The 15,794-nt window shown below is 49.8% G+C and overlaps 3 protein-coding genes across 3 annotated transcripts; 2 read left to right on the top strand and 1 right to left on the bottom strand.

Moving 5' to 3' along the window:
- Positions 1–1,018: 1,018 nt before the first annotated feature.
- Positions 1,019–2,406, top strand: J7337_005654 (uncharacterized protein; the record flags this gene model as incomplete). Its single annotated transcript, XM_044823329.1, has 2 exons — positions 1,019–1,261; positions 1,327–2,406. The coding sequence occupies 2 exons, from the start codon at positions 1,019–1,021 to the stop codon at positions 2,404–2,406; spliced, it is 1,323 nt and encodes a 440-aa protein (XP_044681820.1).
- Positions 2,407–3,756: 1,350 nt separating this feature from the next.
- Positions 3,757–7,659, top strand: J7337_005653 (uncharacterized protein; the record flags this gene model as incomplete). The annotated part of the gene is made up of 1 exon (XM_044823328.1): positions 3,757–7,659. The coding sequence occupies one exon, from the start codon at positions 3,757–3,759 to the stop codon at positions 7,657–7,659; it is 3,903 nt and encodes a 1,300-aa protein (XP_044681819.1).
- Positions 7,660–8,703: 1,044 nt separating this feature from the next.
- On the bottom strand, positions 8,704–11,644 carry J7337_005652 (uncharacterized protein; the record flags this gene model as incomplete). The annotated part of the gene is made up of 3 exons (XM_044823327.1): positions 8,704–11,300; positions 11,359–11,502; positions 11,578–11,644. 3 exons carry the CDS (start codon positions 11,642–11,644, stop codon positions 8,704–8,706), a joined length of 2,808 nt encoding a protein of 935 aa, XP_044681818.1.
- Between the last annotated feature and the right edge of the window lie 4,150 nt (positions 11,645–15,794).

Below are 15,794 nucleotides of genomic sequence, written 5' to 3'. Positions count from 1 at the left end.
GTGATCAACACTTTGCTCTGGGGTTGACCAATATCGAGCACCGGAAATCCACGCGCATGTGGTTGTTCTCCGCCTAGTAAACCATGATAAACCTGTAGATTAGTGGTCCTTTATGGTAGCGAATCTTGATGATGAGACAACTCTTCAATGTTCGTTCGTCTTGACGCTATTTGTAGCGCAGGCATGTTGATTTTCTGATATGCTCAGCTTTTGGCAATTACTATCTAGAAATAATTTATTATTAAACTTTGATTTTCCGTCAGACACAGTAGGCAGTAACTTTTCTTTATACTACATTGAATAGCCCGAGACTGGTAATCAGCGCACACAGCATTACGCGAGATCACCTAGGTCTTGTTAAAGTCTCAAATCAACAGATCAGTATAGGGTAGTGAGTATGCTATTTGGAGTACACATCGCTTCATTCTTATGGCTCAATCAAGAGTCATACAGGACTAAAAGCTGACCACGATAGAACCTAGACTAGGAGATGCAAGATCTTGATCACTTGTCCTTGTCCCACACGTGTCTGACATTCTTGATAAGAGCCATAGAAGGGGATACAGCGGATTCGACGATGTTGATCCTCTCATAAGGACACTCCTCACTGCGCCATTTTCCTTTGCTAATTCTTTCGATTCTCTCTTGCAACAAGTAGTCTGGTAGGTGGTCCAGAATTATTCGGGCGACTCGAACACACCTTCTCAACTTATATCGTCGTCATTCTTGATCGGGCCTTGCTCGCCAACCTGTCACTACCTAACTCGTCCTAACCATCTTATTCCTGTGGGCACCCACTACTGCCTACGCATACCTTAGGCCGAGACCTTGGGATACCTACTTACCTACTAGACAGCCAACCTAGGTACCTATCTACTAAGGTACCTAACACCTACCACCATCCTGGTTTATCTGATCGCAAGTTCAAGATTGAAAAGTGAGAGCCAAGCGCCAAGTCAGTACCACTTACGGATAGAAGCGCGTGTATTCTCCATCACAACAGCCGAACGCACATGAGATGGCACCGTCGTGGGCAAATGATTTACGGCGTCTCAACCGCAACAACTTGACGACTCTACAGACAGCGCCATGGGCTGAAATATCGGGGTCACTGGGCGATCTGGGCACCTTGCTGCCTCTGATGATTGCCTTGGCCACACAAGGATCAATTGATTTGGGAAGTACACTAGTGTTCACAGGCTTGTTCAATATCCTCACTGGCGTGTTCTATGGTATTCCTTTACCTGTCCAGCCCATGAAGGTGAGTTTCCGAGCAACATATTCGTGTCAAATCACATCAAGGCTTACCTCATGGTTACTGTATAGGCTATTGCCTCAGCAGCCATACAAAATGGCTCTCCCATGGGTGTCGTCACGGCTGCAGGCCAATGGGTTGGCGCTGCCGTACTCATCATGAGTGTTACAGGTCTCCTAAAGGGGGTTGTCCGTGTTGTACCACTCCCAGTAGTAAAGGGTATTCAGTTGGGAGCAGGCCTCTCGTTGATTCTTGGCGCCGGATCTTCTCTGCTTCAGCCTCTGCACTGGGGCCGTCCAGCTCTTGACAACCGTGTGTGGGCTTTGATCGCCTTCCTCGTTCTAATTGGCACGCAAAAGCTGTCCCGGTTCCCCTATGCTTTGATCTTCTTTATACTCGCCCTTTTATTCGCATTTGTACAGGTCGCTATTTCTCACGAGAGCCTCCCGTGGCTTTATGGTTGGCACCCTCGCTTTGTCATGCCGCACTGGGTTGGAAAGGGTGATTCGCCTGCCCTGTGGATGGCCATCGGACAACTGCCTCTGACCACACTCAATTCTATCATCGCCGTTAGTGCACTATCCCAGGATCTTCTACCCGAACTTCCCACTCCCTCGGTGACATCCATCGGAATCAGCGTTGCGCTGATGAACTTGAGCAGCACGTGGTTCGGAAGTATGCCTGTCTGCCATGGTGCTGGGGGATTGGCCGCCCAATATCGCTTCGGGGCTCGGAGCGGCTCCAGCATCATGGTACTGGGAGCTTTTAAGCTGATACTGGGGCTTATGTTTGGCGAAACTCTCGTAGATCTCTTGAAGCACTACCCCAAGAGTCTTCTTGGCATCATGGTGATAGCAGCTGGTCTCGAGCTCGCTAAAGTGGGCAACAGTCTCAACCAAGGAGCCTCCGACTTATGGAATACGGCTGCAGGTCAGGGTCCTCGTCGACAACGCGATCTTTCAGATGATGAACGTCTGGAGAGATGGACTGTCATGCTCATGACCACTGCTGGAATCCTCGCTTTCAGGAACGATGCTGTGGGGTTCTTTGCCGGCATGCTCTGCCATGGAGCGTACCGTCTTTCGGAACGACTGACAAAGCGATACTCGCATCGCGCATTTTCGACCGAGAACGAGGCCCTGCTTCACTGATTTTTTGGCTCTTTCGTTTTGTACTACAAAGACCTTATGAATACGTATTTCGCATGGCGTTTTGTTGCTTCTCGGACTGTAGGGCATCGGCATCGGCTTCGGGTGATCGTCTTTGCTTTCCTCAGTATGAGAACATTAAAGGATAGTCTACATCGTAGAAACTATATGTTAGTATCCAGTGTTGAAAATGCCCTTGGAGTTTGTGATGTGATGTTCGATCTGGTGGGCGTAGTTTGACTATATATTGCTGGACTATGAATATTAGTTGATGATAAGCTTTGCACTCGATATTTTGTAAAAGCGTGAGCCTCGATAGGCTTCTCAATATGCTACCTAGTCATGTGTTACAAAGAGTGAGGATGGAATACAGCATGTATACCCAAGTAGTTTCTGGATGTAGGTCGTTGGGTTGTCATTTCCAAATGCTGATACGTAGTACTTCTAAGCAAAGGGACCATGGTTGACCGATCAATTGAACAGGTTTAAGGACTCCGATTTGATTCGGAATAGAAATTTCATAATGCTCATCGAAATGCTTATATTCAGATAGCTTCATTTCCACATCGAGCAACAGGGTAGGCTGGTTGCAGTAGGGAAAAACGTAAAGGAATGCACTACCCTAGCGAAATTGTTACATACAAGAATGAGAGCCCCTAGGAACGTAAAGTCAGGACTTTATGATACAACACAAGCCACTCATACGGACACAAAGTGGGGCTCGATTTGAGTGACATTGAAGATTATATAGGTATTTTTTATGTTAATTCTATTTTGGTCCCTGAACAATAAGGAATAAACCTACAACTCAAACGCGGGGAAAGAACTCACGTACCACCATACATGTGTACCTCCCTCACTCAAGAGAAGACGCAGTAAGGTCTTTGCCTAAGGTCACACTTGCTTATCAGAGTCATCTACCTCACAAAGAGTTTTGATGTCTTTTTTCTACCTGCCTCTTGTGGGAACAATATCGAAACTGGTGCCTTTAATCTTTCATACAAGTAAATGCCTGGGAAAGTGCAGCCAACCCAACAAGGTCATATTTGTGATTGCGACTTCCTGATTGCCCAAAGCGTACTAGCGGCGCAAAACATCGCGGTCAACCGCCAATCTAGCAAGTAAGAGGAGACTCGGGGTCTGTGAAGGAAGGAAGCCCCACAGCTGACCTATCAAAACGTGCAGCCTTGCCCGCCCGGACCATCTCAGTTATCGCGGCTCAAAGGACCCAGAAAGCCTCGCCCGCTTGAACCTTAGGTTTTATTTTCCCCGTCTCCAGCCAACGTCGATACCTTCTGGATTACACCCTGAGGTGAGGGCGAAGTGACGAAGGAGCTGGTCGCACGAGCAGCGATGACTTCGTCCATTGCTGGCCTGAATGGCCTGCAGAACAGCCTGGGTACCGACAGAGATCCCCAGGCTGTCGCATCCAGGACCGTGACAACGACATCAACAGAAACAGAAGCAGAAACAAGAACACAACCACAACCACAACCACAAGCTGCGTCTTCACCAGCTGCGACTCCATCAAATGTGACTCCCAATTCGTCTGCGACAAAGATAAACGCGAATTTGCATTCACCGACGAGCAACGATGAAAACCGCGACTCAAAAGTTGCTGACTCGGCACCGGCCAAACTCCCAACGCCTTCTGCTTCTACTTCTGCCCCAATTGAAACTTCAAGCCCAAATTCAAACGGAAACTCTGCTGGGGTTTCTGCCTCTTCGACTAGGGCCAAGACTGCCAACCCTTCAAACTCAACTTCCACATCCACCCCCGCGCCTCCCTCGACAGCCATCGTCCCAACTGCATCTGCTCCCCCTCCAATAATCGCATCAAATCCATCGCCCGAAGAACCCTCGGCTGCTCTTGCACCAAAGGCCGCAACCCCTGACCAAGAACCAGCATCGTCTGCCCTAGCGAAAGTGTCAGACTCTCGACCTTCACCATCTACGCCACCCTCGACTCGCGGCGTTCCGAGCGCTCCTCCTACAGCTGCTAATGCTACCAAATCAACATCGCAGCAACAGCCAGAGATGCCATCGAGCACCGCGGCCTCAGTCCATGTGATTGCTAACTCTGGTGATCGCACCATGCTTGATGCTTCAACCCCTCACGATGCGGCTGTAACATTAAATGTTGATCAAGCTCAACAATCTACACCCTTGCAGCTACAGATGCAGGCCGACAACTTGGGAGAGCAATTTGCGCCGTCGACACCTTATGCTGCAACATCGATGCCTACCATCAACCAGCATGCTTACATGATGATGGCACTGGCTACAATGTCAGGGGCAGCCACAGCCATGTCACCACCTCCCACAGTCACTCCAGCTCAAGTCACTTTGCCTAACCCGTTAGACGAGTCTTTCCAAGGCATCGCCCCGACAAATTCGACGCGCCAATCAGATTCTCACAAGGCTCTTGAATCCTTTGCACGTATTGAATTTGCCGACAGCGTATTTCAGATGACCACCTATGCTGTCATAATTGGACGAGATCAGCGTGCACTGGAGCAGGCACGCCGTGACGAAAGACGCGCCGAAGAGTACAGGCGACGTACTGAAGAGAACGTACACCTAGGTCTCCCACCACCTTCCCCGATACATCCAGATCGAAGCAAGTTCAGCAAATCCTATGTCAGTGAAGAGGGAGGTATGCTGGGTCCCGAATCAGATACTGGGGAAAACCCCCGACCTACAAAAAGGCGTAAAACGAGTACACAAGGGTCATCACAGCACGACTTGGATGAAGCAGCAGCACAAGCTCAGGAAAACATGATTTCTAACCGACAATATGTTTCTCATACGCCTGGCGCTGCAGCAGTTGATTTAGGCTCTCTGCGTCCCTCGCCATACCATGTTCCGTTCATTGGTATTCACTCACCAGGTCCAAACATTGCCTCCAAGACGAAAGCTATTTCCCGGGAGCATTTGAAGATCGCATACAATCAAGACATGGGTGTCTTCGAAGCTATACCCCTTCATAAGAATGGGTTCTTCTGTGAGGATGTGCACTACAATCGTGAAAAGCTCGTCCTGCGATGCGGCGATCGATTGCAGATAAAAGACGTCGACTTCCGATTTCTCATAAATGGAGTTGAGAGGGGCCGAACGGGTGCCGAGGAGGATATCGAGGAAGAACCCGCCATGACCCTCAAAAAGCGACACGCCCAAGGCGGAAAGGAGATGAGTTTCGACTTCGAGTCTGCACATGGTAACGGCGAAATCCAGGATACGAGCGATGAACTGTCTGATGTGGCCAGCCCACCTGAGTCTCCTGACTTTGGTGACGGCGATGAAGATGAGGAGCCAGCAGCCATCCAAACAGTGGAGACAGTCCAAGAAAAGGAAGCCAAGGCTGAAGCCGATATGGAAGAGGAGGCAGATGGTGAAATGGATGCAGAAATGGACATGGACATGGACATGGATATGGACATGGACATCGATGACATGACAATTGCTGGAGCAGACTCCGGATTGAAGCAGGATGGCATGCTTGGCCCGCATCAAGGAAATTTGGTGCCTCAATTACCCAAAAAGAGGGGACCTGGCAGGCCACCCAAGAATGGCTTTATGTCAAAACGGGAGCAGCGGCTGCTGAAGAAGCAACAGCAAGAGATTGCCAAGAAGACCCTGCCACAGGCACCTCCAGTAGAGCCGCCGATCAAACGTAAGGTTGGACGGCCCCGAAAACATCCTTTACCAGAGGGATCTTCGGAGAGACCAGAAAAACGCAAGTATAAACCTCGCAAGCCTCGGGAGGACGGTGCCGAAGGCTCAGATGCAGAGAGGCGAGCAAGAGAAAAGAAGGAGAAGAAAGCTCGACCAAAATCCCCTCCCTTGGAGCTCAAAATCGAGGACTACACAGAAGAACAGCTCCAAAAGCCAAACAAGAACTATGGCGTGCTTATCGACGAAACTCTTACCGCGGCTGGACCGGACGGTCTTACGCTCAAACAGATTTACAAGCGCATTTGTCAGAGATATCCCTGGTTCTACTTCCATACAGAAACGAAAGGTTGGGAAAGCAGTGTGCGCCATAATCTTATTGGAAATGAGGCTTTCAGAAAAGATGAGACTACGAACCTTTGGTCTCGTGTTCCAGGTGTTGAACTCGATGCTGGCAAGAAGAGAAAGGCATCGTCGCCAGACCGTGCAGCAACACACGTGTATGGCCAATATCCAGCTCCGTATGCCTACAATGCCCAGCATATGGCACCTGGAGCTACTGGCTACCCCCCTGGCCAAGCACCTCCAGGTTATCATATGCCAGCATATGCGGCACAGCAGACGCAGCCAGGGCGGCCAGCGCAGCCATATGGTGCATCTGCATCACCACCAACGCCTGGCCAACCAGCTCCAGTAGGGGTGGCATCACAACCGCCAGCGCCAGCCCAGCTACCACCAGGTTACGGACCTCCGCCAGCCCTTGCGCGCCCACAGCTTGGGGTGCCGCCGCAGGGTGCTTACAGTTCCCCATACGCACCACGGCCACCACCGCCAGCAAACACACCGATCAAGAGCGAGGAAGGGCACGCCAATGCTGCAGCTGCTCCTGCTGGTGCACCGCTTGCGCAGCAGCAGCAGCATCCCCATCCCTCAGTGCCTCTGACTGCCGCCGCAAAGACTGTGCCTGGATCAGGACCGCCACAGGCGCAACAACAGCCTGCGACTCCTGCGAACCGCACCCCGTCGGTTTCAACAGCGTCTCCCGCAGCCCGCTATGCCATTGAGCCCAAGTTGCTCGCTGCGGTTGTCAAGCTGAAGAGTGGCCTGATAGAAAACCTTAAGAAGGCTCGTAACCCCAAAGCCGAAGGGATTGTCATGTCAGCACTCAACCGCTGCATCGGCCTTAAAAAAGATGCGACCGAGAACGACAAAATGGAGACGATTTGCATGAAAGGCATCCGCCAGGTTGTTGATGCCTATATGAAATCAAAGAGTCCCACGCCTGGACCCGCCTCTTCTGGCTCCCCTCCCGCTGCCGAGACGATGCCTTTCTTTGACGCCAAAGTTCTCGCGTCCATTAATGGCTTCAAGGATGTCTCTGTCAAAGCTCTCAACCCAAAGCTTGGCGAGGCCAAAGCGGAGGCTGTCACGTTGTCCGCTATTGACCGAGTACTCGGCATAGCAGACGCTAGCATTGTCCCACCACCTGGTGAGGGCGAGGCTGTTGGAAACTTCGAAGGGATCGAGCTGCACCTCATGAAATCCATTCGGCAGCTTCTGACGGGTATGAACCAGAAAGTTTGAGATCGAGATTTTGATGTGGCAGCTGTTGCAATCGTTGAGCTGCTATCTCTGGATTGACCAGAGTCAAGTTCAAGGATACCGCGGAGGTTAGAAAGAGGTAGTGGAATACTAGAGTAGGGTACAATGCTTTTCATGGCGTTTGGATGGTCTAACGACGGATACGACCCAGGGGCGCTGGACTTATTTTACTAAGGCTCTAACGTCCCAAAGCAAACGACCCTTTATGCTTTAGGGCATCCTTTTCATGATAGGGTCACATGTCGAGCGAAGAAGCTTGATCCAAAAAGGTATATGGAGTTTCTTGTTGGGGCCATTGATGCCTCTTTCTTCTCTTGTCTCATATACCTCTAGAGCAAGCGATCGTCTTCCAATTCGATATTTCATGAACCTTTTTTTTGCATTCAATTTATCTGCGCGAGACTATGTGAACTTCAGAGCTTAATTGCGCGCCCTCAGCTCAAACCGTATTCTCTGCTCAGCAGAAAATCTCCATCCACCCCAGGGTGCTCTCGATTGCAATAGGTTTGTGTCACTCAAATGTAAGGATCTTCGTTCACATTATGACCACGAGAAAAACAGGATTTCAAGCTACCAACACGGACGCCGTCCAGAGGGACGCTCATTTTCTCCAGCTCAGCAAATCATCCTCAAGACTTTCATGTTTGTAAAAATGCCAGTAACAAAAGCCGTCCTCATCATCATTGTCTCTTGTAACATGACAGTCTTGTTCGTTCTTGTTCGCCAGTCTCGGCCCGTGCATATCCACTACCAAAGGGATGAGCTGAGATTCTCCTCCACTTTCCATTGCATTGCATTCCATCCGCATCTGTTTGTTTCATCACCATATCTTATTGAGATTTCCAGTTTCCCCCTGCGCCCGAGGTATCAAGTAAAAAGAAAAGAAAAGAAAAGAAAAGGATTAAGCTTCTATATGAGAAGGGGGTGTGGGAAAATGTGTAAGGGAAGTTTTGTTAGGGAAAGGCCAGATACGCCTCACACCGATTAGAAAGAAATTTATAAGTAATGTCGTGTGCATGGCATCGATCAAGCTGCCTGTAGGTTCTCTTGCTCTTTCTCGGGCTCGAGGTTTGACTTGGCTTCTTCAGCCTTTTGGCCCGCGAGTTTGTCGACGCCAGAAACACCGCTGTCAGCCTCGTCGTATGAAATTCCCAGGCCGTTGGTTTCCTTTCGGGCCGTGCCAGCGTCCTCTTCGGCCCCTTCGTCGAGGTTCATCAGAGCCGGTGGGCGATGACGCATCTGCTTGGCTTTAGAAAGAGAGATTGTCTTCTGCTGGTACGTCGTAGTGATGGGTTTCGTATCATCTCGATCAATTGTCGCCTTCATCAAGGCCGCCATCCATAAACGACCTTGCTTTAAATTGGGAACAGCGAAGTAGTGAACGGTTGGCTTTGTGAAGTTCACAGCCCTGGAGAGACCAGCTCGGGGAGGAACCAGCTTGAAGATGAAGATAGAGTCATCTCCCTTTTCTAAGTTATCATCGCTATTCTGGGACGCAGGCATCGATTGACCCCCAAGGCTTGTGATCGTAGCATGAAGACCTGTGAGTTTTTCATTGTCTGCTGGTAGAACTCGGTGAAACGAGATATCGATGAGTCCCTTTTCCTGGTCGTCATCTTCTGAGTAATAATAAGCCAGCCGCCGGCCCTTGAGAACAAAGAAACGAGGCTTCCAGGTTGTCATGAGGTTGGAACTCTTCTTCCTCATCCAGCCACTATAATCGGCATCTTTGCTTGCTTCCTTTGGCGAGATTTTGAGCAGCCCACGGGTGTATGCGCTCGTTTCCTTCTTGCTCTTCTTGCCAGCCTTCTTGTTGACCTGGGTTACGGGAGTGCTGGGACTCTTGGCAGTGTCGGGCGATTCAAGATCGAAGCTTGCTCCACCTGATGGAGTTGTCGAGCCGGTTCGCGCAGGTGAGTCAACCAAGAAATCTTTGTTCGATGAGTCCGTTGGAGTTGACGCCTTCGATCGGTCAAGGCTAAGGTTATCAGATATGGCCCGCATACCTTTTCCTCCAGCCAGGGCAATGGGTTTGTTTACCATTGACGACAGCCAGTCCGAGTTGAAACCTTGATGTCTCGATGTCATAGGTGAGGCGGTTGAGCGAGCGGAACTGACCGAAGTGTCCAGTTTGGTGACGGTGGGTGAAGGAACATCATTGGGTGGTGGCATGTTCATCGTTGATTCCGAAGCGGCTGACGCAGTTCTCCTATGAGCGCCAGACTGAATACCGTAGTACTTTTGAGCTGCTGACGAGATACCCCCTTCCGCAATAGACCCCACGCTACCGAATCTTGACTGTCGTGCCATAGCTGTGGCGCTTCTAACCCTTTGCTCTTCGGCATAACTTGACTTTCTCGATTCAGCATTGCTGTCGCGCTTTCGCAACAAGTTTCTCTTCCTCCCATCCACCTCTGTTCCAGAGAAGTAACCCCGATCAGCGTCGACACTAGAATCCTGTGCTTCTGCTCCCGATGGGCTAAGTAGATCCTGAAGGCCAGTTGAAGAAAGGGGTCGCTGGGGGGGTTGCGAATAAGCGTTGCCTAGGGTCCAATTTCTGTCAAATGATGGTTGCTTTTTATGGGCAGTCTCGCTTCCGGGGAAAGTACCCGATGTCGCGATCCTAGGAACGGGAACGGCTGGGCTTGCCGTCGCAGGGCCAGCTTGGCGAAAGTCAGTCGACGAAGAGTGTCGACGCGAATGGTTCAATTCTCTGATCGACGCCGCGGATGGCCGCTTGATATGACTAGCGCGGTTAGAGCTCTCTTGCGCATGAGATCCTCCAAATGTCGGAGATGCCTTTGGCGTATTCTGCGATAAGGAGAGTCGCCTGGTCTGAATAGAAGTGGGCCGATTGGTCAGGGTGTTTGCTCGGCTCCGAGATCTACGGCCTTCTTCTGAACCATCGTTTCCAAAGGTTTGTGTTGTACGCCGTGTCTCCAAGCCTTGGTTACTCACTTCATCCTGAAGTGCCTTGATTTTGTGCCAAGTCTTGAGGCGCCGGCCGACAGACCCAAGATCGAATGCCTTGATGAACAGTGAGCTCTGATCCATACCAAGGATAACCTCACCGGATATCTCTTGGTCCCTAAAGACCTCGCAGTGGTGCTTTTCGACTCCCGAAGTAAAGAGATATTCGGCAACATCATCGGGAGACCACGATTCGACTTCGTCTCGCGTATGAAAACCCTCCTCTTCTTCGTCAGTCTCTTCACCTTGTATGTATGATGCTCGTTGGTCGGGATGGGTGCTGCTGTATTCGCTTCCAGAATCGTTCGCTATCGCTCGGAGTCCGCCATTGCTCGCTGGTGATCGTAAATCGGTAATGTGCTCGTCAATAACAGTCAGCGTTTCATGCAAGACAGGGCTGTCCTGATTCTGAGTCGTTAGTTGGCTCAAGGCGGGCAAGACAGGTGGCTCGCTCGGCACCAGTGAGGGTTCGGATTTGACGTTATTGAGAGGTAATGTCACAGGGTTCCTAGTTTGTGGTTGTTGCAACTCGTTCTCTTCTTTGGTACCTGTATCGGCGCTCGAGTCCTGAGCCTGTTCTTGCTGAGCAGTCTGGGCCTTCGAAACACTGAAAGTGCTTGTGGGAATATTTCTTGGGGCTGGCCTAGTGTAAACTGCCAAGTGTCAATCAATGTTCTCGCCGTGGGGTATAGAACACCGTTTTTAACCAACCTTCAGGAAAGAGCCCATTATTATTGTTGACCAGATGACGGCCAAGGAACCATCCATCACCAAACTCGTCGTCTCGTTCTATGAGTTCAACTCGGTCTCCCTTCGCAAGACTGAGTTCATCGGAGCTTCGAGCCTGGAAATCATCTGCAGGGTTGGGAAACGAAATCAGTATCAGAGGATACTATAGACAAAGAACGGGAGGAGAGAGGATCAACATACGTATCACAATCAAGGTGTCGCCAACTTCTGGCTTGGGCAACCCTTCATTGGGGCCTCGTGAGGCCATGATGAGATGAAGCGATGCGCTGGTTATGGTTGAGGCGATTGCGTTGATGTCGGACGTTTGAGGCCGTGCAGGGAGGAATGGAGTGGCAGTTTAAGGGCGGTTGGAAACTCTGCGGAACCTGACGGTGGCGCGGGACCGAGCCTGATAGTTACAGCGGGTAGCCAGCCAAGAGAGGCTTGTCTGTAGAGTGAGGGAAACAGAACGAAGTCTGACTTGTACGCCATCCACCGAGCCAATACTCCGTTGCCGTATTGCCAGAGCTGGGTTCGGTCGGTTCGACTCTCCACAGCGAAAGAGCTGGAGATGATGCGTAAGTTGGGTATAAGAGCTTGAGGAGACAGACACACCAAACCCGGCCGTGGCTGAGGTGGTGCGCTATGATAGTGCGCTCGAGTGGTGCGCTAAGGTACGAATGCTTTGCTGGGGTGGAGCAGTTGTCGCGGTTGGGGAAGAAGTGTGAAGTGCGTGGTCCCTGAACAAGGCGAGATGCCTGGGTATCTTAGCGTGGAAGGCTGCGATTGGTGCGACCGAGCAAGGGGAGGGTTTTTTTCCTAATGCAAGTGACGAAAAAACTTGGGCAAGCTTAAGTATATCTTAGATAGCCTCGAGACCAGTTTATTTTGGCGCCCCGATTCTTGCTCCCTGGTGGCCAGGTCTTAACATATGGCTTCGATAAAGGGATGTAGGCTAGGTCACAACACGCACGGCCGATCGTATCAAAACGCCGGAAAACTCAAGGTTGTTTGTCGTGAAATATTCAAACAAGCAGGTGAGAAACTTTCGGTAATCAACGGTTCGACAGAAGCAGAATGGATCATGGGATGGGATTTGACTTGCTGGCGGAGGTAGCAAATACTATATTCCATACAGTGTATCGACCTCCAGTCCAGTCCAGTCCTGGAGCTCCTGGGATTGGATGATGTGGTCGAGTTTGCAGATACTATTTTAGGAAGCCAGCAAAGCGGACTCGACATGAGCGGGAGCAGGTGTCGTTGCCTTGACTTTGTATATTGCCTCAATGGCTTTGAGCAAGAGGCCTCTTTCCTGAGCAGCGATCACCCAGTTTGACGAAAAGCCCAACTAGTTGATGAAGTTGATAAGATTATTGAAGAATGGAGTGGTTGTACATGCTGGCGATGCCGCAAATTGGTGATAATGCGGGATCACGGCCAGCTCTCAAGTCGTACAAGCCTACAAGGCAAACAGATATGGCCGAATATTGAGCTTATTGCGTTGACCGGCAGTCACGGGTACGGGCATTGCAGAGTCATCAGACTTGTCGAACAACTCAGACATATGGAATGGGGTAGAGGAGGAACTCGTTCTTACTGTTCCCATCTATTGACAGTATATACATTATGAGAAGAGGAAGGAATGCTATCGTGACTTAGCACTAGTTATGTAAGGTACCTTACCTAAGGTAGTTATCGTGCAATCAAAGATCCTGGCGCAACAAACTGGCTATTGTTTATTGGCATTCATATCAGGTACCCAGGCTAGGGGAGGAAAGAAAACTCAGTACCTTAACCCTAAATGATAAAAATACTTATGTAAACTTAGCCTAAATTTAGTACTCTATTTACTAAGTTTATTTCGACACCGTACATCAAGGTTCGGTGTTTTCATGCTCCCTGGGGCCAGGCCCCATTGATACCCATGTCAAGCTGAATTATAATCCTGGGTGGTAGACAGTCACCTTTGAGGACGAGCTATCGTTGGCATGTACTTGCTATGACAACCTACTTACAGGATTGTTTGCTCTGTCTTGATAATCTATCCCAACCTTAGCATGATCATGGCTCTCCGGAATTGTGATAGGGGCCTGCTTTTATATGAGCAGACGGTTTGTAGCAAACGGAAATTACAGTGTTGTTGAACTCACGGGGCTTTGGTTATCAACCAGCCAATCTACTTCCGATTACTTGTCATTCATATGAGGAAACGAGGCACGGTGCAGGTCGTGTAACGCATAATTCTTCAAACCGATATAGCTTGTGCACAACAAGACTTTTGGCTGGCTGAAGCAAAAGGCAACATAAGTCGTCGTGTGGTGAGAAGTGGAATTCCACACGGTGTGTATCCAAGCCAACGATTCGAGGCAAATAATCAACGACGAATCCAATGTTATGGTGTACGATAATGGACAAATCCATCCTACTAGGCACATAGGACGTTTTTAAGTTAGTTCACCAGAGTTTAAATAAACGAGAACCCAGTCAACGCCAACGTCAATGCCAAGATCACATCACATCACATTCTCCCCGCTCTCACACTTTTTTTCTCAGACAAAAAGGAAGGGTCCATACTTAACCTAGTAGGTAGAGGTAGGTAGTTGCGCTGAGTCACATACGTAATATGATAATGTACCCCAAGCAATGGTCTAACCGAAAATTGCGGTAGTTTAAATTCAAACTTGGTCTTTTGAGAGGGAGCATCTCGATAAGAAAGAAAACATTCAAGGGTACAGATACAGACGTCGATAAACATCTATTTTGGAATAAGTTCACAATGGGGCATATGGTTCATGCTGTAGGCCTGAGACATGCAGTGCAATTGTGAACATTAATGAAGACTTCCACCAAGAATACCTAGGTAGGTACCTACTAGTACTGGGTAGTAGGTAAGTACCCATCAGCCACTCGAGAACTTGAATATCGGCTGGCTGCAGCGACATACGCCCTCAGAACTACAAGACGTAGGTAGGAAAGTACCTACCATGTATGCATGTATTGCGTATTTGTCGCAGGTACCTAAGGTACCTTACCTACCTCTTAGGTTTGCTCTTCCCCTCGTTTCTTTGTTTGTTTGTTGATAGCTGAAGCCTTTCTTCGTAAGGTCGGTTGGCGCCACCCAAGATATCTACCTACCTTACCTATTTTCCTTTGTTCAATAATATCTCTGCCATGGAAGGCTCGCCTGCCTTGCGCTTGCGCCTTTCCCATTATTAGCAACTAACGTTATTCGAAATTGGGCTGCCACCTAGGTTTAATCATTGGCGATGCCACAGGGTTTCTCCGCTTGCCTCCGACCAACAATATTCACACATCTCCCATCCATCCAGTCATCTAACCATCCAACCATCCAACCATCTACCTACCTCACCCAACCCTCTGATAAGTCTGCTGCTCTTGATATCGACCTTTCTTCGACCTCAAATTTCTTCCGCCGCAGGCTGTGCTATTGGGTTGGTTTTGCTCGTCGAGCTGCGCTGACAACATCGCTATTTGCCTTGTCTTGTGCTTGACTTCACTCACCTCAAACCACTTCGCTCTCGATGTTGATTCACGACCCTCGCTGCCTTGATCGTGCGAATTCACTTCGCTGAACCATGATTGACTTTGCGGCACTCGACTTCAAAAAGCGGCGACGTTGAAGCATGATTTCAAGTAGTGTTCCGCGCCCAGGTTTCGCAGCAACTCTACATCGTGACCCAGACCTTCATACAAAAAAAAACCATACATCCGTGAAATGCCACATACCTCAAAGTCGAATCAGTCACGGGCTAACCCTTCACCCGATGCTCAACAGATCGCTTCCTCCAACCAAACTGTCAATTTCCTCCTTGGTGGTCGCGCTCGCTCATGGATGACAGGGGACCCATCCGCAACAACCAACCCTACTAGACTCGCTCCAGTAGCCTCCAGTAATTCCTGGCAACGGAACAAAAAGAGAAAGGTGTCTGACGCTGCTCCCCCAACCCAGAACGACAATGACATACATCGCGATAATCACCCGGCCGAGCAATCATCCGAACAACAACCAGGTGCCGGAGAATCAGCAAGGTATATGATCTTCCCCTAACTAAATACCCTTTCCCATCGTCTCAGGCATGTTGTTTTGCCAAGAAACAGATCCTCGGCTGCGTCTCGTAGCCTTGCATCTCCTTCTAGGATTCGCACTATCGCCACCAACGCTGACATTGCTTACATTCTCCAACATTTCTGACTCAATTTCATAGAGCTTCGACCGTCCTACCCTCACCGGCGCTGACCGACGCACCGAGCCCGAATGTCTCGAATCAAACCGACTGCACTAATCCCGATCCAAGCGCTCACGTAGGAAGCGCAGGGCCCGGGGGGCCAGTCTCCAATAGTAACATGAACCAAAGCGACTCGACACACGTCGCGACTAATACCAACTACCCAAGCTC

This window comes from Fusarium musae, chromosome 4 (assembly GCF_019915245.1).
Source record: "Fusarium musae strain F31 chromosome 4, whole genome shotgun sequence".
NCBI lineage: Eukaryota > Fungi > Ascomycota > Sordariomycetes > Hypocreales > Nectriaceae > Fusarium > Fusarium musae.
The sequence above is the reverse complement of the archived record's forward strand: the minus strand, read 5'-3'. Positions and strand labels throughout refer to the sequence as shown.